General features: G+C 32.4%; 2 protein-coding genes across 8 annotated transcripts; one reads left to right on the forward strand and one right to left on the reverse strand.

The window, feature by feature from the left end:
• Nucleotides 1-2,929: 2,929 nt before the first annotated feature.
• On the forward strand, nucleotides 2,930-9,021 carry LOC123914913. 7 transcript variants are annotated; one of them, XM_045966087.1, is made up of 3 exons: nucleotides 2,930-3,193; nucleotides 3,539-3,581; nucleotides 4,445-4,721. In XM_045966087.1, the coding sequence occupies exons 1-3, from the start codon at nucleotides 3,007-3,009 to the stop codon at nucleotides 4,536-4,538; spliced, it is 324 nt and encodes a 107-aa protein (XP_045822043.1). In that variant the 5' UTR covers nucleotides 2,930-3,006; the 3' UTR covers nucleotides 4,539-4,721. The 7 variants fall into 7 exon arrangements, 6 of the variants coding, with proteins under 6 accessions (XP_045822043.1, XP_045822050.1, XP_045822053.1 ...); XM_045966094.1 differs by having other exon boundaries at nucleotides 2,931-3,193; nucleotides 4,441-4,721; XR_006811859.1 differs by adding an exon at nucleotides 7,624-9,021 and having other exon boundaries at nucleotides 2,932-3,581; nucleotides 4,441-4,643.
• A 1,773-nt stretch (nucleotides 9,022-10,794) lies between these two features.
• On the reverse strand, nucleotides 10,795-12,667 carry LOC123914941. The gene is made up of 2 exons (XM_045966106.1): nucleotides 11,842-12,667; nucleotides 10,795-11,512 (listed from the first exon to the last, which is right to left on the reverse strand). The coding sequence occupies exons 1-2, from the start codon at nucleotides 12,144-12,146 to the stop codon at nucleotides 11,452-11,454; spliced, it is 366 nt and encodes a 121-aa protein (XP_045822062.1). The 5' UTR covers nucleotides 12,147-12,667; the 3' UTR covers nucleotides 10,795-11,451.
• Nucleotides 12,668-23,687: the final 11,020 nt, after the last annotated feature.

A 23,687-nucleotide genomic window follows, 5' to 3' on the forward strand; every position in this document is an offset into this window, starting at 1 on the left:
ATCTGTGAACTTAACTTAATTCAGTTGATAGAGACATCACATTATATATATATATATATAGAAGTTGAAATTCGATCTTTAGAAATTATATTTATTCATTTAAGGGTAAAATTCTAACAACGCAAAAAAGAAAGCAAAAAGCAAAAACTTATCTAATCTAGCTGAGGCATATAGAAACATTGTTACTTAATACGATTTGTTATTTAATGCAGCTGGTCTCGAAACTAATACGATTTAACATACAAGAATCACTTCTAATACTAACACCACACTTGAATTAAGGTGTTAGTAACAACTTTTTAAATACTCAAAGAATCATCACAGACCTCCCTTCCCGTTATATCCGTTTTAATTTCCCTCATCACCCATCGTTGTTGTTCTCGTCGACGCTCGTGTGTTGTGATGTGTTTTTTTTGTAGCATCGTTCTCCTTGTATTTGTTTGGAGATTAAGGGACAAATAGACAATGTTAAGGGAGGTGATTGTGTATTTAATGAGAACTCAAAAGAGGTCATTGCATTGCATTGCATATACTTTAAAACTAGAGAGGTGTTTATTTTTTGACAAAAAAAAAAAACTAGAGAGGTGTTATTGTCATTTTATTAGACCTTATATGGGAGGTGAGTATAATTTTCTTTAATTTATTCACAAAATTTATTTTTTCGCAATGGCTTTTTCCAAGCCCACACACTCATGATGATCTAATTAAAACTGACCAAGTCAAAAATTCTTTATGTATATCAATAAAACTATAAAACCGTTGAACAAAAAATATAAATATAAAATTGAACCAAAATAAAAAACTATAAGCCGATTAATTAGAATTAATCAACGTGCATCTTGATCACCAAGCAACAAAACATACTCAATCATTGAATTTAAGTGATTAATAATCACATAATTGAGTTTAAGTGATTAATGAGTTCTCGTTAGACGAGTCATTCAAAAGAATCTGAAAGTTTAAATCTTGGTGAAAACAATTCTTTGCAAATTTTACTTAACTCACAACTGAACTTTAGATTACTAGATTTCCTTTCCTCGAGAACCAGAACATTAATACAAAAAAATTAAATAATTAATACGTTCTTATTTGGAAGAATAATCAAGTTTGTTTTTTTTTAGAAATAAATCTTGGTCGGATTTTTTTACTTTACCTTAAGGCCAAATTCCGAATTATCATGTTTTCTTCCTAAGAATTGAAAGGCGAACACACACAAAAAAATTCTTGTAACCGGTTATTAATAATAATGTTGATTTTTTAAAAAACTTAATGTATAAAATAATATTATAACACTCCCCCGTCCCTAATTAAAAGAAATTTTACAAAAAAAAATAAAATAATAACATTGATTTGTTCTTTTTTTTTTTATATAGAGAAATTGATTTTTTTTCTTAATTATAAGATTCTCTACAAATTTTTAATTGTATGTATTACTCTTTTTTAAATATATTTCTTATTAATACTATAAATTTGTCTTGGAATATAAAAAGTTCACATTGATTGCATTTATATATCAAGGGTATATATAGTAAGAATCACAGACATTTGTCCAAGTATCCAACCACAAAAAGCGAAAAGGTGATCTACCGACTCCTCAAACGCCCCGAAAAAGACACACAAAGTATTAGAGCCTACCGTCACACTCCGCCTACGAAGGTTTTGCTTAGTCAGAACCCTATTTTGAAGGAGTTGCCATGAAAAGACAATCATCACTTTGGACGCAGCCCAAGAATCTCAAACCCTTGAGAGATTAACGAAAACGCTCCCCGGGAGAGTTCTTTGAAGCCTAGCTATATCTTGTGGATATGGTGAAACTCTCCTCCTGAAAATGATTTATAGATAAAAACCTGATAGCCCCTGCTCCCTCTACGAGTGGGAGGTGCAACCTCTTTTATGCTGGTCCACCAAGGTGAGGTGAGGATGTACGTGGTGCCTAGTTGTTTCAGGTTCTGGTTGAGTGATTTCTCTTGAGTGTTCCTTTCAACTAGTTCGTCCTCTCCCTTATCTTGGTGGTTGCTTTGGATGGTCGTGGGCTCGTGGTGGTTTCTAGCTCCTGGGAATTCTATTTTGGTGTTTTAGTGGTGTATCTCTTTTTACTAATTTTGTCTTTTATTTTTTGTTGAGTACTTATGGTACTCCTATTTTGTACTCGACTCCTGATTTTATATTTATATATATAATATGTATTTGTCATTAAAAAAAATAACCACATATTTGTTCTCGTGAGCTTAACTCATTTGACAGAGATATCACATTATATATGCAAGGGTTAAAGTTCGACCTCTGTACATCCACTTATTCATTCACCTTAAGGTTCGACAAAACTCTATCTACTAGACTACTTAATATATATATATATATGAGGGATCCGTTGACTCCAGGAGTAAGTCTTCATTGACTTACTCCGCTTAATAACTCGATATCGGCATTAAATTTTTTCAATCCAACCGTTGAATTCAAATATCTTATTGAGTAGATCAACTCCACAAATTTTTATAAAAATTCAAAAAATGTAGTTATGTATTCAGACTATTGAAATGCAACAATTTTTTTAAAAGTTTGTCATACGTTCAATTGAAGTTATCAGAAAAAGTATCAAACGGTTTTGATTTTTTATAAAAATTTGTGGAGTTAATCTACTCAATGAAATCGTTGAATTCAATGGTTAGATTGAAAAAATATAATGCCGATATCGAGTTATTAAGCGGATTAAGTCAATAGAGACTTACTCCTGGAGTCAACGGATCCCTCGTTATATATATATATATATATATATATATATATATATATATATATATATATATATATATATATATATATATATATATATATATATATATATATATATATATGTCAAATGAAATAAATAAATATAAGAGCTATTATAAAAAAAATAAAAAAATTATAAGAGCGTGTACAAGTTGTACTGAACGCCTCTATATAAAACAAGCCATATCAATTTAAAGGACGTGCAATCAACAAAGTGACTATCTTGAATAGGTAAACATGGTGAAGAAAAACAACAATAATGATGGTATTAATCAAGAAAATGAAGATAAACTCGAGAAGCAGAAAGAAAAGCTAAATGAAGAAATAAAAGCACTAGAAGAGGCATTAGAGAAACAAGAAGCCCGTTTGAGTGGACTCCAATCAAACGCATTCCAACTAGCAAACTACTATTTCGTTTTCCAAGGTGTTATCTTAACAACACTTTGCAACCGTAATACTATTCTTAAATGTTCAGATCGTTGGTTTCTTGCAACACTTTCAGCTTTAGCAGCAACTGTTAATTTATTTGCTTTGGTATCTATTGGTACCAAGTACAATCGAATTTTTAGTCAACAAGCTAAAACTTGGTCTAAGTGCAATGAGTTGCAAATAGAACAAGAAAAACAAAGACTTCCAAATACTATCAATAAATATCCATCATCACCAGCACAACCTGTACACGTTGATAAATATGGAATCATACAACGTTGGGTTTATTTTTCTATATGCATAATTTTCTTTCTTTTATTTGCTATTATTGTCTTTGTAGGTTGCTTGAGATTTCTATGCATACATAGAGAGGTACCTAAAAAGTAAGTAATTATTATCTACAACTTATTCAACAATTTCGAAGCTTGTATTTTTTATTTTTATTTTAGTTGTTAGATTAATATTTTTATTTATAATTTTTTTAACAGCTAAATTTTTATATATAACACTTTTCGAAGACAAGACGTGCTCGTAAAGACAAAGATTTACAATACATCTGCACCGACATGTGTAATAGGATTTGGATTCTCTCATGTCATTTTGGTTCAGCCCTTTTTCATTTTTCTTATCTATGGTGATTAATTTATGAGGAAGAACAAATGAGTATAGAAGAGAAAGAAAGAAAAAAAAAGTGAATGGTTGAGATTAATTCCAAATAAACAGCATAAAAGAAAGAATATGAGAGGTTTCAAATCCTGTGCAATAAACCAAAGAAAAAAGGGAAGCTTGTGTTTATGTTTTTTTTTTTTTTATGTATGCACTCGATGTATTTGTGAAGAATTTGCTTTCATGATTCTCAAATGAGTCGTTATTATATATATATATATATATATATATATATATATATATATATATATATATATATATATATATATATATATATATATATATATATATATATATATATTATATATTTGAGATTGATTTGCTCGTTGTTTGTGCATATATATAATATAAGACAGGTGCCATTTAATTTGAATATTGCCTATTTAGTTTTGTTCTTTATCTTATTGTTAGATTAATTAATATTTTAGTTTTTTTTAAACAATTAATTATTTTATTTAATCAATTAAGAAATTATTAATAATATAAATTATAGTTAATCGTGTTATTAAATCACTAATTATTTTATTTTATTTTTTTAATCGGCAAATTATGCTAAAATTTCCTCCAACGCACAAGAAAGGAGACAGAGATGCAAAGACTGCACTAACATGAACACAAAAAGGAGCACATACACAAAAGAGGCAAAACACAACCAAAATAGATCATCTATTTAATTAACCGTTGCCCATTAGACAATTAAAGTGTTGCTGAAAACGTAGACAACAACGAGAGTAGTCATCGTCTCATAGTAGCTATTTTGTCATCGGTAATCTTAAAAGGTACACAATTTTTCAAATATCTATCTTTATTATTGTATATATGCTACGAGTATGGTTATACGGTTAAAATTTCAGCAATTAGTATCATTGTCTTGGAAATACATATTATGGCATAAGCAATTATTTTCTTAAGGATTTAAATTTAGAAAGTTTTTCTTAATGGTGTAGTCAACTAAACAATAGTCTAAATTTTTGTGTTTTTAGTGCACAATTTTATTTTTTTTAGTTTCTTAACTAATGCCCCTGAAACACTAGTTAGCAAAAACATTTTTTTTGTAATCAAACTCGATTGACTTTGATACTACTTGTTACAACCAAAAATTCCAAAATTAAACCGTAAACCTTAAACCTAAAATTAATTTTTTTTGTTTTTTGTTTTATGAAATGGCCCTAGAATTAATCATATTAATTACTAGGAACAACATATCAATATACTTATATACATAAATCTATCTAAATTCATGATGACTGAATAATGTTGTTTACCTTTGAGATCAATACACTCTATATAAAGATCCCTTTATCAACACACTTTTTTTTTTAGTCGGCTAAAATTTATTATTGGACAAACCCCCTAAAAACAAAGAAAGACAAGGTGATGAAAACACCCTAACCAATCAAAAATATAACAAACTACCACATTAATCCACCCTTTACAATAATTTGACAGATAGAAAAATATTTATGAATTGCAACAAACCAACCACCATTGCCATCAACCACCACCGCAAACATAACACCCAAACATCGTTGGAGCAACAAAACACAATCGGAACACCAAAACCCACTTAAAGCTACAAACTATCAACACATATATATGTGAGAACCCTCTATTCTCTCTTATTTGTGGGTAATGGGACGCCAACTAAGGCGACTATGAAAAGTCTATAATGTAGCAAAAAAACCATGACCTCGTTATTTATAAAACTCAAATTAAAGTTAATATTTCTACTTTTAATTCGTCACAAAAATAGAGTTGCCTTTTGGTTTCTACATATTAAAGGTACACATTGTATTAGATATTCAAAAGTACATTTGTCAAACAAAAAAAAAAAGTACATTAATTAAATCTACTTGAGGTTGGCCTAGTGGTGTTGATTTGAGTTCTTGGAGTATATATACTTCTCTCAAAGTTTCAGGTTTGATTCCCCCGGTGCCAATTTCGGTGGGCTAAGTCCATATACAGAGCAAAAAAACTCTGACTTTAAATGGGGCCCTCGCAAGTGGACGGTGGGATTGGTCTCTTTGGATTAGTCGATCATAGGGCCGGATACCAAATTTTCAAAAAAAAATAAATTAAATTTTAATAAATTGCTTTTAATTGAATTTAACTTAAGTGATAGTCCACAATACTTTATACTAATATAAGGTTAATGTTAGATCAATAATCCAACAATAACATATAATGATGGTGATCATAGCTTGACAAAAAAAAAATGACGGTGATCATAGTTGTTATATCTCGAATTTTGAAAAGATTAAAACAATTCTAAACAAAAATAAATATTGATGTATATTCAAAATCCTACATGTGTTCTCTAGGATATATTAGTTATTTTAACTTGTCATTTTTTATTTAGATATGAATTTTTCCTATTATAATATTTGTTTTTTGAGATATGAATTTTCCTTATTTTACCATGTCGATAAGTCTAAGTAGTGATTTGATTGATTAGAATAAGGGTGTAATTCTCAATTGGTTGATTTTTAGTAAAAAAAAAAAACTAGGTTTTTATGAAATTAGTATAATAAAAGTAAATTTTAGTTGATAAGAATATTGTTTTTGAGGTAGTTCATACAATAGTAAGGTAGTCACATTTATAATTAGCTCCAATAATATTTTTATTGATGTACTGATAAATATATTTTTTTTGGTTATAACATGTATTACTCACTTTATTATTAATAAAAAGCTATAAGCATCTTTTTGTTAAAAAAATTACTTTATTTTTTAATTGATCGTTGGTTGCTAAGTTAATGTCACACCTTTAAAAAAATGCATGTGGCGTGTTGTACATACTACCGTTATATCTTATTGAGCATATATATATATATATATATATATAATATGTTTTTTTTTAATTTACCAGTTGGATAATTTCAGAGTATTTACCCATCAATTAATAAAAACAAGTGATCATATACATGTGAAATAAAAGTTAATTATAAGTTAGTTGTGAGTATTACATAAAAATTTGTTTATGTAGCTTGTTATCATTATAGGTGTCACCATATATAATATTGACGGCAGAAACTAATTTTCACAATGATCATATATATTATAAGAGACTAAATCACCTATTAAAATTTAATAAGGACTAGAAGTCCAAAACAAAATCCAAAAAAAAATAAAATAGAAGTCCACATTTTCTATTACCAAATTATATAGTATAATCCAAATTTTTTTAATAACATGGTGCTAAAACATTCGGTGCACCGGGATTCATAAGAAGCCTCTTATTACGAACAAAATAAGTGGCTGCAACACAAGCAAAAGAAAGAAACTGGATACCAAATAAAAAAACACCATACAAATTAACAGTTCAGTTTCACAGTCTAAAAATCCAATCTAGTAAACTCACAATGCAAAAAAAAAAAAAGACATTCTGGAAAACATCACGCGGTCAAAGGAACCCATTACAATTGCGGATGAGAAGGCAAAGAATATTATGGTTGATTTGGAGGGCCAAAGACATAGTTGTTAATGATTGTGTTGTCCTTTATAGGGGTATGCATTTAGTTAGATGGTGTTCTATGTATAAGTCTTAGAGTAGGAAAGTATGTAGAAAGTGATGGTCATTTAGAAATGGAGACGGGCCTATATATATGCCTAAGAATAATGGTCTGGGGCGAGATACCCTCGCCATGTCGTGGAGATGACCGTTCCACCTTTTTAGGAACATATATTTACATAAGCTATAATTTTGGTCCTCAACCTCCTAGGTTTTGACGGAGTCCATCCTTATCTTTTTATATTTAGGGAAAATTTCTTGACCAGACCCTCCATCCCGATGGGCCTTTCATCATCTTCAGGCGAACAACCCACTTAGGCGAGTTGGGCCTTAGACGAATGAAACCTGGGTATTTTGTCTGGGACAGTATTGAACGGAGATGTGCCGAAAAAGAAGTGTTTTGTTGTTAACGTGTATGCAAAATGTGATTTATCTTCGAAAATAAGAGTTTGGGATGCTTTGGTTATGTCCCGAAGAGATTTTGGAGAAAGAGTGTGGTGTCCAGTAGGCAACTTTAATGCGGTTATAGTAGGAGAGAGGAAAGAATGGGGTGAGTCACAATAATTTTGTGGGGTGATCGGTGGACATGAATTAGTTAGGGAGTTTTATGGTTAGTATAGAGCTTACAAATCATTCGATCCGATGTTGGATTGCAAATTTACATGGTTTCGTCTTAATGGTATCTCTAAGAAGTGGAACAATAATTTTTTGTTTTCGGATGGGTGTATTGTCGAATGGGGTCCTTGTTTTGTTCGGATGTTAGATCGAGATGTTTCGGATAATTGTCCTTTCTTGTTGAGGTACATTAATACAGATTGGGGTCCCAATTCTTTTAGATTCAATAATTCTTGACTTAAACATGAGAATTTTAATTGATATGTTTTGAAGGAAAGTTTGAGAGGGCTAAAGGGTCCCCTTAAAACTTGGAATAAGGAGGAATTTGGGTGTTTAAATACGAGAATAAAGAGGTTGACCGAAGATATTAATGTTTTGGATGTTAGAGGTGAACTTGTCGGATTATCGAATGTTGAAGTGGAGTGGAGAAAGCGGCCCTTTAATAAATAAATGAATAAAAAACATGTTTTTTTTTTAAAAAAATTATCATCGATTTAAATTGCAAACAACATAAAAAAATAATCATCCGTAATTAAAATATTAAGTTTTGTACCCCAATTTAATTTAATTTAATTTTTTTTTTTTTTCCTTTAGAGAGACTAGAACTGAAAATTGGGACTTTATATTTTGTTGTAATATATTAAGTTTTGCAGCCCTAATCTATTGACTTTACTACTTTATAATTTATTTTTTTAAATCCTCATTTGTTGGCGGCCCAATAGCACATCTATTTCCGCTGGGCTCGGTTTGGAGTAGGAAAAAAATATAATGTTTTCACAGTTGCTTCAAATTAGCCAAAATAATACCAGATGGTATAAATAGATGCAAAAGTTTGAAAGTCAGAAACTAAACTCAAAAAACATGGCAATGATAAGGTGGACCAGTGCTAAAAATTATTAAAAATTTTAACGATTGTCGATAATACACTTTAAAAGTAAACATTTACGACTTTTTTTGTATTTACAACTAAAAAAATAAAATTAGTGACGTCAATTCAATACGAGTTACATTTTTAATATCTGCTATTTCAGTTAATCGGTATCAATTAAGTCATTATTTTAATTGTTAAAATAATGATGACAATTAATTTTTAATTCCAAACAACATATGTCTTTGATAAATTTTAAATATTTTTTAAATATTGGTCAAAGGTGAAACACTTGTTGAAGTGATCCGTGTTAGAATTTTCTTCAAAATACAATATAAACAAATCTGAACTTCAAAAACTGAAATACAAGGCTGGTTCCGACAATTTAGAGGCCTAGTATCGAATATTAAAGATGAACCCCTTAATAAGAAAAAGGTAAAAAAAATCGAGGAAAATACAAAGAATACATCAATACCAACAAAAGTATCTTATAACTACTTCCGTCGTCTCAAATTGAGTGACACAATTGATTATATTGCACTATTCACACATATTGTTTTGACCATATTTTTTTACTGATAAATAAAAACAAATATTAAAATATAAGATGTTGTTGGATTCGGCTCGATGAGTATTTTTAAAATATAAAATTTTTATAATTTTTACTATAATATAATTAAAAATATTGATCGTCAAAGTTATGCATCGGCATGCGTGAAACAGTCAACCGTGTCACTCAATTTGCGACGGAGAACTACTTAAAAATAAGCTTTCCTTCTAGAAGTGGGAGGGAGAAGGAGAAATTCCATGCATTTTTGTTTGTGTTTGAGACAATAATTTTTTTTATTCATTTTATTTTTTTGAAACTTGAACTTAACCAGTTTAAATCAGGACAACAAAAATAGATTAAAAAAATACTATGAATTTTTAATTAATTTTTATACTACCATATAAATTATCTTTCATACTCCTAAAAAATAGAAACACGGCGCTTTAGGGCACCTTAACGGTTGCTATTTGTCCCAAAATTTTTACTTTTCTTTTGCGATTGAAAGGTATGCATTTGTTTTTTTTTTTTTCAATAGAAAAAGGGGATTAAAGAAAAGGGAATTTAAGATGCAAACACATCAAAAAATTAATTTTAGAACCCCCCTTTTTTTGGTTTTTTTTTGCGAGGAGGGATATTCTTATATATATTTTTTGTATCATTTTGGCAGCATAGCCGAGTGGTAAGGCGGGGGACTGCAAATCCTTTTACCCCAGTTCAAATTCAGGTGTCGCCTGATCGACAAGAGAATGAAAATAGTTTGTTTCGTTTTGTTGATTCATAAATTTTTTTCCAACAGAAGCAAGTTTAGGGAAAGGGCTCTTGAGATTTGTTTGATTCAAAATTCTAAGCATCGGGAGGTTTGTTCTCTCAAATGCTATCTATTTTTTCGTCCCGGATTCAATCAAAAATTCATTAGAGTAGTGAAAAAGAATAAATCAATCTTGAAATAATAGTACACTCCTCAAGTGCAGGCCTGCTAAAATACACTCATATTTGAAATTTGAAAATGATTTTGAGAGAGGAGAGCAAATCAAAACTTGCTTACTAAATATCAAGACATATGATGATTAACATTATTACTTACCGTTTTAAAAAATAATTAATTATAAAAAATGAAATCCTATTTTGAAGTAGTTGACCTGAGAAGACAATAATTTTGGATGGTTCCTCAATTTTCCAATCTTTAACAATTTAAAAAGAATAAGGGTCTTGTTAACATGTGTATATAGGGCACATGATAAGCTATCTTAATATAAAAATTTAACATTTAATGATACAAGATATTTAATGCTTGAAAAGTTAAAATGCACAAATTTTAAGGCATAATTTCTATTTTTACTACCTTAACATGTGCCATATATGCACATGTTAACATTCTCCAAAGAATAATAATATTCTAAGAACAAGTTTTGGACAACAACTTTGACAATACAACGTGGCAGAGAATGGTTGGGTTACACTTTTTTTCTTGCCGCAGTTTTTTTATTATTTTATTATTATTACTAGATTACCCTCCGTACAACAATTTTATTATTATTATTTTATTGTAACACAAGATGTAGTAGTTCAAATTAAGCCAAAAAAAAAAAACAAACAAAGAAACAAGAACAAAGGAACTCAAATTACACCAACTTAAAAGACACAACCAAAAGCCAGAAAGAAAATTCCCTGGAACAACAGCACCAGCATGACAATGGATTGTCTCCAGTGGAGACTCTCTCCGATTTCCTGATGTGTGGTCATCCATACCATTCAAACACTTTTTATAATTTTTAAAATGTTTATTCTTTTAATTTTAATTGTATGGACTCTCCGTTTGACAGGAGAGAATCCAGTCTCCACCGGCACCACACAGAGAGAAATAAAAGAAAACATAACGTGTATATGAATTAGAGAATCAAAGTACAAGTTTACAAACAAAACCACTTTGTAGCTACACATACACTAGATCCTAAATAAAGAAAAACTTTAATACCAAAAAAAAAAATAAAGAAAAACTTTAGTAAAAGAATGAGAGAGGTTTCCCTGACCCATTGGTAGCCGTTAAGGAAGAAGAGGTTCTTCTGTCCTCCTGTCTGAAATATTTCCAGACACTGTGGAAAGCCTGAATTGAAAGAAAAAAAAATTTATTTACAAAATTGTTAAGATTTGCATGGTTTGGAGAAAATGGAGAAAACTTTAGAAAGTCTTTAAGATAGTAAAAATCATAAGGATTCATATTTAATAAAAAGATAGTGAAAATAATACAATAGTGACTCTTCAGTCTTATACAGATCAATTTGGAGGTTAACCATGTAACCACCTAATAACAAACTACTAATATAATATAAATTCTAACTAACTAATAAAAGCTACTAGCTAATCACCATTATTCTTAACAAAAATCAATCATTCATTATTTTTGTAAAATGGATAATGAAATTGAAGACTTACTTGATTGTGGTGAGGAATGGTATTTTCTGATCATCCATTTCGACATTGAATCTTCTGTTGTTTATGAAATCTTGTGGAGTTAAAATGGCAAAACAAACTCCATTGCAAGAAAATTTGATGAACCTGGTGATTGATGTATCACTCCAATTAAAATTAAACTTTCTGGATCTCATAGATATGTGTTTATGAGGTTCAACACGAACAGGGTGATGCCATGTTCCTTGTTTATCTAGTTTAGAACACTTACGGATTTCCAATGGAAAATCGGTATTGTTGTTGATAACTGTCGTAAGTATGGCGCCCATGTTGTGGTTGTGGTGGAGTGAAGGTTTTTCTTCTTTTTCTGTTTCAAAAGAAGTTAGGGTTTTGGAAAAAATCAAAACAAGTTAGTATATGAGAAAGAGAATCAAGTGTTGAAATAGAGAGGTGAGAGATGAGACATAGTTGGGTCCTACGGCTTTGTTTCCTACTGTCCCAACTCTGGGACGTGGAAGTGGTGGTTTATGAGTAGGATAGGATGACTATTTGTTTATAGTCAAGAATATACTGAATAGGACAAATAATGTTTAACCAAAAAAAGAAGGCAAAAAAAGAATGGGACAAATAGTAAGTCCATTAACCACTATTGTTAAATTTTGTCCTTTTGACCACCCGACTTTTTAGATTATGATGTGATCGAAAATATGTGGCTCTTTTTTTTATTTTTTTATTTTATTGCATTGTTGTTTTCTTAGGCATAAAAGTTGATTATTCCACCATATAAGGATGTGACGGCGCGGCCTGCTAAAATGAAAACATCCACTACAAATGTTTTATTATTGTTTGAAGGAAATACATTTGAATATAGTTCCTCCTGTCCTAGAAAGTTTGTTTTTTAGATTCAGTGGAAAATCTAACGTATTTAGTGCTTATTACATACTAGATATATTAGATTTTTAATAAATCAAAAAAATAATTTTTTTTTATATTAAAGACCAGAGAAAATATTATTATAACTTTACCGTAAATAGTATATACTAATAGTAACACCGTCCTATACTCCTATGTCGTACATAAGTTAAGCTAGTATCGTAAAACTATCGTATTATTCTAATTTTTTCTTTTGGTTCTTTTGTCTCGTTAGTAAATTAGAGAGGTGATTTATGATCAATTTTGATATGAAATCACCCCTGTTGATCTATTTTATTGTCCTTTTATTTAAATAAATAATCTCCACATATATAGTTTTAAGTTTCTATTTTATTTTCTTTTTCGTTTGGTGTTGTTTTAATTCTGTCTTAATGTGGAGTTGTTTGTTTTGATTTTTTGTCTTGTGGTACGATGTTTGTTTTGATTTCCCATCTTAGTAAGGTGTTTGTTTTGTTCAGATTTGCAGATTTGCTTTAATTTGATCCATATTTAGTGCAAATATATTCGATGACTATAAAGTCGTAAACGTTGCAGATCCGGATACACAATTATTCATGACATTTGAATTTTATCATATCAATAGGCTACATTAGGTCGTTTTATGCTATTAACTTCGATCAGTGAATGTTGCGAATTTAAATATATAATTTTGGTGTCTTAATTATAATGATCTTATGATTATTCCCTTTATTCTTAATTATAGAAACCTGGAATAAAATTGACTAGTATTATATAAAAAAAGTTAGTTAAGTAATAAATGTATTTAAAATATGTATGATTATTGACTAATACTCAACTGATTTGAGCTAAGAGTAAAATGTGTAGGAATATCAATTTGCTTATGTTAACGGAGTTTTTCGATGGGATTATCTGTTCGTAGCTTTAAAGTCGAAGTTTTTTTTTTTTGGGGGGATGGATGGAAAAGTTTCCTCTGACATTTCAAGGCAGGATCGGCAAAGTACCCTCCGTTACTGCGAATTTCCCGACCCCAACCATATTATTTAAGTTATATATAATTATATAACTTTTAATGTTTTTTATAAATTATTTTTAGAAAAAAATAGTTAATATAGGTTATTTTGACAATAATAATAGATTTTACAAAATTGGCGATCAATTTTTAGCGTGAAGGGGTAGTGTTAAAAGGTCTGAGAGCGAGTGGTAGATGGGGCGTGCGTTGAATGAATTTTTATTTCCTGTCCAAGTATGAAATCAAAAGTAAAGTGGAAATGGGTATGAAAAATGAAATTGAATTGGAAGAGTAGTCGGTCAACAAAAAAACAAGAAATTGAATAGGACGTCTGCTTTATTTATCGTGAAGAGATAAAATTGAATAAAAAATTTATAAGCTCTGATGGAGTAAGTAAGACAACTAACTGATTAGGTTAAAATTTTAATACGCTAACGCCTGCTTTGCTTATCGTGAATACCAAATACTCCCGTATATAAAAAAAGATTGCTTTTTCGATTATTAAAGAAGTCTCTTATATAAAAAAACAAACTTTTGTTTTTTTAATTCACGGAATAATTAATGTATTTGATCCATTTTTTCGACCAAATACATTAACCATTCTATGAATTTAAAAAGTAAAATTTTTCTTATATATAAAATCGGAGGGAGTAATTCTTTAATAAATCTAAAAATTAACTTTTTAGAGTAGTAAGACAAATAATTAAGTTAAAAGTTATTAATTAATTTTTGTTTATTTAAAACGGAAGAAAATGTAAATTGGAAAATATTTTATAAATGGTTTAATTGTATATTGACTAACAAATTTGATCCATTGTACCTGTTGAATGATGATCTGATAGTGTTTCACCGACTATCATCATCTTTTCATCATCTCTGCGTAATTGTATTTGTGACAATTGACTGTGACACCCCCAATTGCAAAAAGGACAAAATTTAGATACAGGATCATAAGTACTGTTTGTTTCACCGACTATTTTTTCTTTTTTCTTATCAAAAAAAAAAAAAGTACTGTTTTTTCTGTTCTCCAATTACATCTATACATGTATATTATTATTTTTTAAATTTTAACGCCGTGACCCTTCTGTTTGTTTAATCAAACCCAGTTGAACATAATCCACATAGCTGGACAGAAATAAAGCAGCCACGCCGCTGCAACCTGCAATCCTCACCCCTCTGATGTGTTTGTTTTCACCCCAAGTCATCTTTACCATGGAGCATTCTTCATTATTCAACCGTTTCATCAAACAAAACAAATTCCAAAAACTCTACTTGTTTTTTTGTTATCGCAGGAAATCAATGTATAATTTTTCACAAGAAAACCACTCCCAAAGGACCAAAGTTGTTGTTTGACGGGTAATCAGTTTCATGATGAAAACCAGATCCACCGCCATGGAGGAAAAAATGTTAGATCTACATTTAACTGATTGTTCCGACGATGACTCGGCAAATCTCGTCCCGAGAAACCTCCAACACGATGTAATTCACAAAACCACTATGGATTGTATTCGTTGCCGACATCACAATAAAAGAAAATGGACAACAATTGACGCATGGAGATTGGAGAGAATGGAGAAGTGGGGTAAAAGAAGAAACAAAGGAATGTGATTAGAACTCAAACGACGTTAAAATTGAATATAAAACAATACACGTGTATAGATGTAATTGAGGAACAAAAAAAACACCACCTATAATACTTTATCTAAGTATAGATGTAATTGAGGAACAAAAAAACACCACCTATAATACTTCATCTAAGTTTTGTTCTTGAAACAATTGTCGACCAATAATGCTATTTATTTTTCCTAGGCTTAAAATTTCATCATCGTTGTATTGTTTTTTTATTTTTATTTTTTTTTATTTTTATACAAAATCATGGTTGTATTGTTGATTAACTTTATCTAACATAAAAGAGTTGTTCAAATATTAATTAAATAAGTATATCTTTTTTATATTATTTCATACTTATAAACTAGTTCAACCATTAATTTTACTAAACACTATAAATATAATCAGCTACTTTATTCGCTATAAGCTAAAAGATATTTATAAGCTATCTGCTATAAGCTCAACTACTATAAACTAACTTTTTTTTGACCGTACTACTATAAACTAACTTATCAGCTATATATCCGCTATTTTTTACCAAGCCGAGTCTCTCATATACGATATACTAGTACTAGTATTAGTATGGTATCCCAACGATGTACAAATAAAGACTAAAAGTTGATTTAAAAGTACGGACTAAAAGTTGTGATAAAAAATATTTGATATACCAAAAGTTACTAATATTTTTTATAGGAACTAAAATCAAAATTCGAAATATTTATAGGAACCGAAAACTTATTTAATCCTTATTAGTATGATATATTGCATTACCTATTATTTTTTGTTTTTAATTTTTTATAATAGTACTTATAAGTTTAATTTAATTTAATTTTTTTATTTTATTTGTTTTTATAATATTAATAAGGAGTGCTAGCAACACACTCTTTAACGAACACACTCTAACACACTATCTTCTATTGATTAAAATTTATATGGGTCCCATAAAAGTTATATGGGTCTACAATTTTTTTATGGGACTCATGTGAATTTCAACCAATAAAAGAGAGTGTGTTGGAGTGTGTTTCTTAAAGAGTGTGTTGCTAGCATTATTCTAATATTAATATACAATACAACGTGGCAGAGAATGGTTGGGTTACACTTTTTTTCTTGCCGCAGCTTTTTTATTATTTTATTATTATTACTAGATTACCCTCCGTACAACAATTTTATTATTATTATTTTATTGTAATACAAGATGTAGTAGATCAAATTAAGCCAAAAAAAAAAAAAAAACAAACAAAGAAACAAGAACAAAGGAACTCAAATTACACCAACTTAAAAGACACAACCAAAAGCCAGAAAGAAAATTCCCTGGAACAACAGCACCAGCATGAGAATGGATTGTCTCCAGTGGAGACTCTCCGGTTTCCTTGTGTGGTCATCCACACCATTCAATCACTTTTTATAATTTTTAAAATGTCTATTCTATTTTAATTTTAATTGTCATGATTGAACTGGACTCTCCTGTTGCAAATTGCCTTGAAAACGTGAAGAAAAACAACACTAGTCTGCTGTTTTCCGCCCCGGGCGGAAAAACCTGTGTTCCGGGCGGAAATTTGAAGCAGGAAAAGGGGTGCTCACTGTTTTGCCGCCCCAGGCGAAAATACTGGTGTTTCAGGCGGAAGTTTCCGCCCCAGGCGGAAAAAGCTGTGTTTCAGGCGGAAATCGCTGCAGAGTATTTAAAGGGTCACGTTTTCTGTTTTTCATAACAAGTTTTTAGGGTTTCTGAGGCCAACATACAAACTAGGGTTAGAAGAGTAACATCTTGGGAACACTCTAGGGTTGGGTAATCATTCTATCACCTTGGGAAACACTTTCATTGAAATCTCTTGGTCACGGGAAGAGATTTGGGAAAAGGGTAGAAATAGGATAACTCTATTTTCTTGTAACTCTTTTGAGAATCTCATTGTAATCAAGGAACAAAGTTTGATAGTGGAACGGAGAGCTGCTCTCTCCCCAGAGTAGGTCACATTGACTGAACTGGGTAAACAATTTATTGTGTCCTTTTCCTTTTCTCGCCGTTTATCATTATTTGTGATTATTATTATTGCCGTTCGCTTATTTTGATTGCTTAATCGTATTTGCTCCACACATCAAGATTATTATTGGTGTGATTTTATCGAATTCACAACAATTGGCGCCCACCGTGGGGCAAAGGATCAAACGAATTAAGTATCATGGGTTCTAAGTGGGACATCGAGAAGTTCACCGGGAGTAACGACTTTGGGTTGTGGAAGGTGAAGATGAGGGCAATATTAACTCAACAGAAGTGTGATGAGGCGCTTCTAGGAGAGGCACACATGCCTGCTACTTTGACACCAGCAGAAAAGACCGAGATGAATAATAAAGCACTGAGTGCGATTATTTTGTGCCTTGGGGATAAGGTGTTGAGAGAAGTAGCGAAAGAAAAAACAGCTGTGGCTATGTGGACCAAGCTTGATGCGTTGTACATGACGAAGTCTTTGGCACATAAGCAGTGTTTGAAAGAACGGTTGTTTTTCTTTCGTATGGTGGAGAATAAGTCGGTAATGGAACAACTATCGGAGTTCAATAAAATTATTGACGATTTGGCGAACATTGATGTGAACCTGGAAGATGAGGACAAAGCGTTTCACCTGTTGTGTGCTTTTCCCAAGTCTCTTGACAATCTCAAGGATGCATTGCTATATGGCAAAGAAGGCACTATCACCTTGGATGAAGTCCAATCGGCCTTGAGAACCAAGGAGTTGACTAAACTCAGAGATATGAAAATTGATGATAGTGGAGAAGGCTTGAATATTGCAAGGGGGAGAAGTGAAAACAAAGGGAGAGGAAAAGGGAAGAAACACAGGTCCAAGTCTAGGGCAAAGGGTGATGGTGGTGGCAAGTTCAAATGTTACCATTGTCATGAACCAGGTCATTTCAAGAAGGACTGTCCCGAGAGAAGGGGTGGTGGTAGTTCATCAGTTCAAATTGCCGCTAGTGAGGATGAAGGTTTTGAGAGTGCAGGAGCACTAACAGTTACAAGTTGGGAACCTGAGAAAAGCTGGGTCATGGACTCAGGGTGCTCATATCACATTTGTCCAAGAAAGGAGTACTTTGAAACCTTGGAATTTAAAGAAGGTGGAGTTGTTCGTCTCGGTAACAATAAGGCGTGCAAGGTTCAAGGTATGGGTACTATCCGTCTCAAAATGTTTGATGACCGTGATTTCCTTTTGAAGAATGTGAGGTATATTCCCGAACTTAAGAGAAATTTGATTTCCATAAGCATGTTTGATAGTCTAGGGTATTGTACTAGAATTGAACGTGGGGTAATGAGAATTTCAAATGGTGCATTAGTAATTGCTAAAGGGTCTAAAATTAATGGTCTTTATATTTTAGAAGGTTCCACTGTTATTTCTAATGCATTAGTAACTAGTGTAGAGGCTGCAGATGTAACCAAACTATGGCATTTGAGGTTAGGGCATGTCAGTGAGAGGGGTTTAGTTGAACTAGCTAAACAAGGTTTGCTAGGACAAGAAAAACTGAACAAACTAGAATTTTGTGATAACTGCACATTAGGCAAACAACACAAGGTGAAGTTTGGGGTGGGAGTGCATAATTCTAGTAGACCATTTGAGTATGTTCACTCGGACCTTTGGGGTCCAGCGTCTGTTTCCACTCATGGGGGAGGTTCATATTTTCTTACTATGATTGATGATTATTCTAGAAGGGTATGGGTTCACATAATAAAAAACAAAAGTGACACCTTTGAAAAATTTAAGGAATGGCATACCTTAATAGAAAATCAAACAGGAACTAAACTGAAAGTGTTGAGAACTGACAATGGCCTGGAGTTTGTTTCAGAGCAATTTAATGAGTTTTGCAGGAAACTAGGTATAAAGAGGCATAGAACCGTTGCATACACACCGCAGCAGAATGGTCTGGCTGAAAGGATGAACAGGACCTTGCTGGAGCGCGTGAGATGTATGTTGTTGGGAGCTGGATTACCCAAAAGTTTCTGGGGAGAGGCAGTTAACACTGCTGCATATTTGATCAACAGATGTCCATCAACAGGAATTGATCTAAAGACACCTATGGAGGTTTGGAGTGGCAAGCCGGCAGACTACTCTAACTTGAAAGTCTTTGGAGCTTTAGCATTTGCACATGTCAGGCAAGATAAGCTTGATGCTAGAGCTGTGAAGTGTGTTTTCATTGGTTATCCCGAGGGTGTGAAAGGTTACAAGCTGTGGAAGATGGAGCCTGGAGGATCAAAGTTTATCATAAGCAGGGATGTCACTTTTGATGAGACCCGGATGGGGATGAAGTGCAAAGACCTGGAGAAAAGACCAGAAACGGGGATGGAGAGAATTCAGTTTGAGGTGGAGCCTTCCATTGATGAGAGGGAAAAGGAGGATGAGACTCAAGTACCTGATGAGAGTGGAAGTGATGAAACAATTGTTCCTGACTATCAGCTAGCAAGAGATAGGGAGAGGAGAGTTATTCGTCCACCTAATAGACTCGGTTATGCTGACCTTATTTGTTATGCTTTGAATGCAGCTGAAGAAGTGCAAGACTCTGAACCAAAGAACTTCAGGGAAGCATCAGAAAGCATAGATAGTCAAGACTGGCTGAAGGCAATGAATGAGGAAATGCTTTCATTGGAGAAAAACCAGACTTGGAAGCTTGTGCCATTACCTAAAAATAAAAGGGTAGTTGGTAGCAAGTGGGTGTTCAAAAGGAAAGAAGGTATACCAGGGGTCGAAGCACCAAGGTATAAGGCGAGACTTGTAGCAAAGGGTTTTACTCAGGTAGAAGGGATTGATTACAATGAAATCTTCTCACCGGTGGTGAAACATTGTTCTATAAGGGTACTTATGGCTATTGTCAACATGTATGATCTTGAGTTAGAACAGATGGATGTGAAGACCGCATTCTTACATGGAGAGTTAGAAGAAACTATCTACATGCAACAACCTGAAGGTTTTGTGGAAGACAATTCTAAAGTATGTCTGTTGAAGAAATCTTTGTATGGGTTGAAGCAGAGTCCGAGGCAGTGGTATCGTCGGTTTGATGATTTCTTATTGAAGACTGGATTTGTGAGAAGCAACTATGACAGTTGTGTGTACATGATGAAGAGGAATGAGAAAGTCATTCTCTACCTCCTTCTTTATGTAGATGATATTCTTATGGCAAGTTCTGACAAGCATGAGATTCAAAAGCTCAAGGAGAAATTAAATGGTGAATTTGAGATGAAGGATCTTGGAAATGCGAAGAGGATACTTGGTATGGATATCTTGAGAGACCGGAGTAAAGGTGAGTTGTTCTTATCTCAGCATGATTATTTGAAGAAAGTGGTGGAGCGGTTTAGAATGACAGATTCTAAGGTAGTGAATACACCACTTGGTCACCATTCAAAGTTGTCGATAAAACAGTGTCCTCAATCCGAGGATGAGAGAAAGGAGATGGAGAGTACTCCCTATGCAAGTGGGGTTGGAAGCATCATGTATGGCATGGTTTGTAGTAGGCCTGATTTATCATATGCAATAAGTGTGGTAAGTCGGTTTATGGCAAATCCGGGCCAAGTTCATTGGCAAGCTTTGAAGTGGGTTCTGAGGTATTTGAATGGTTCTTTGAAGGGTGGTCTGAAGTACACAAGAACTGATCCAGGAAGAGATGCCTTGGAGGGATATGTGGATGCGGACTATGCAGGTAATATTGATACTAGAAAATCCTTATCGGGTTTTGTGTTTACATTGTTCGGTACAGCGGTAACGTGGAAGGCCAATCAACAATCTGTTGTAGCCTTGTCAACAACTCAAGCAGAATACATAGCTCTTGTTGAAGGGGTCAAGGAAGCCATATGGTTGAAGGGTATGATTGGAGAAATGGGGATTAGTCAAGGGTGTGTGAAGATACATTGTGACAGTCAGAGTGCCATTCATTTGGCAAATCACCAGGTGTATCATGAAAGGACAAAGCACATTGACATCCGGTTGCACTTTGTAAGAGACATGATTGAAACAAAAGAGATCATGGTACAGAAAATTGCATCAGAGGAGAATCCAGCTGACATGTTCACCAAATCGTTACCTAGAGCTAAGTTCAAGCATTGCTTGGACTTAATTAACTTCGTTGAAGAGTAGACGGAGGTTGGAGAGAGCAGCACGGTGGTTGATGGGAAGTTGACATCACCATCGTTTTAAAGGCAAGGTGGAGATTTGTTGCAAATTGCCTTGAAAACGTGAAGAAAAACAACACTAGTCTGCTGTTTTCCGCCCCGGGCGGAAAAACCTGTGTTCCGGGCGGAAATTTGAAGCAGGAAAAGGGGTGCTCACTGTTTTGCCGCCCCAGGCGGAAATACTGGTGTTTCAGGCGGAAGTTTCCGCCCCAGGCGGAAAAAGCTGTGTTTCAGGCGGAAATCGCTGCAGAGTATTTAAAGGGTCACGTTTTCTGTTTTTCATAACAAGTTTTTAGGGTTTCTGAGGCCAACATACAAACTAGGGTTAGAAGAGTAACATCTTGGGAACACTCTAGGGTTGGGTAATCATTCTATCACCTTGGGAAACACTTTCATTGAAATCTCTTGGTCACGGGAAGAGATTTGGGAAAAGGGTAGAAATAGGATAACTCTATTTTCTTGTAACTCTTTTGAGAATCTCATTGTAATCAAGGAACAAAGTTTGATAGTGGAACGGAGAGCTGCTCTCTCCCCCAGAGTAGGTCACATTGACTGAACTGGGTAAACAATTTATTGTGTCCTTTTCCTTTTCTCGCCGTTTATCATTATTTGTGATTATTATTATTGCCGTTCGCTTATTTTGATTGCTTAATCGTATTTGCTCCACACATCAAGATTATTATTGGTGTGATTTTATCGAATTCACAACATCTCCATTTGACAGGAGAGAATCCAGTCTCCACCAGCACCACACAGAGAAAAATAAAAGAAAACATAACGTGTATATGAATTAGAGAATCAAAGTACAAGTTTACAAACAAAACACATACACGTGATCATCAATAAGGATGATAATATATAAGAACAAAATATATTCAAATTCTCAATCCTAAATAACAAAAACTTTAGTAAATGAATGAGAGATGTTTCCCTGACCCATTGGTAGCCGTTAAGGAAGAAGAGGTTCTTCTGTCCTCCTGTCTGAAATATTTCCAGACACTGTGGAAAGCCTGAATTGAAACGAAAAAAAAAATATTTACAAAATTGTTAAGATTTGCATGGTTTGGAGAAAATAGAGAAAACTTTAAAAAGTCATAAGAATTCATATTTGATTAAAGATAGTGAAAAGTGACTCGAGCAATTTGGATTTTGGAGGTTAACCAAGTAAGCACCTAATAACAAACTCTAACAAACTAATGAAAGCTAATAGCTAATCACCATTATTCTTAACAAAAATCAATCATTAATTATTTTTGTAAAATGGATAATGAAATTGAAGACTTACTTGATTGTGGTGAGGAATGGTATTTTCTGATCATCCATTTCGACATTGAATCTTCTGTTGTTTATGAAATCTTGTGGAGTTAAAATGGCAAAACAAACTCCATTGCAAGAAAATTTGATGAACCTGGTGATTGATGTATCACTCCAATTGAAATTAAACTTTCTGGATCTCATACAAAGTTGTTTATGAGGTTCAACACGAACAGGGCGATGCCATGTTCCTTGTTTATCTAGTTTAGAACACTTACGGATTTCCAATGGAAAATTGGTATTGTTGTTGATAACTGTTGTAAGTATAGCGCCCATGTTGTGATGTGCAGTGAAGGTTTTTCTTCTTTTTCTGTTTCAAAAGAAAAGTTAAGGTTTTGCAAAAAATCAAAACAAGTTAGTAAATGAGAAAGACTGAAAGAGAATCAAGTGTTGAAATAGAAAGCCAATGAAATGAGAGATGAGATCACGAGACACAGAGTTGGGTCCTACGGCTTTGTTTCTTTCTGACCCACATGAAAATAATTGCAAACGTGGAAGTGGTATGAGTAGGATAGGACGTTCTCACTAAAATTACTCTAAGAAATAAAAGATAAATAAAATAAGAGATAAATTAATTCATTTCATTGATTGATTCCAAATTGATAAGATTAAGAACAATATATATATATATATATATATATATATATATATATATATATATATATATATATATATATATATATATATATATAAGACTCTTAATGGGCCTAGAGGAAAAAATCCAACCAAACAAAACCTAATAACATAAATGACCAACTAATAATATAAATACTATATCTCATTAATATCTAAATTATTTAACTAACTACTACTTATAATTATTTAACTAATTACTCCCTAATCTTTTATCAGGACGACTGTTTGTTTGTTTATTGTGAAGAATATACTGGATAGGATAGGACAAAT

Source organism: Trifolium pratense, linkage group LG1 (assembly GCF_020283565.1).
Source record: "Trifolium pratense cultivar HEN17-A07 linkage group LG1, ARS_RC_1.1, whole genome shotgun sequence".
Classification (NCBI taxonomy): Eukaryota; Viridiplantae; Streptophyta; class Magnoliopsida; order Fabales; family Fabaceae; genus Trifolium; species Trifolium pratense.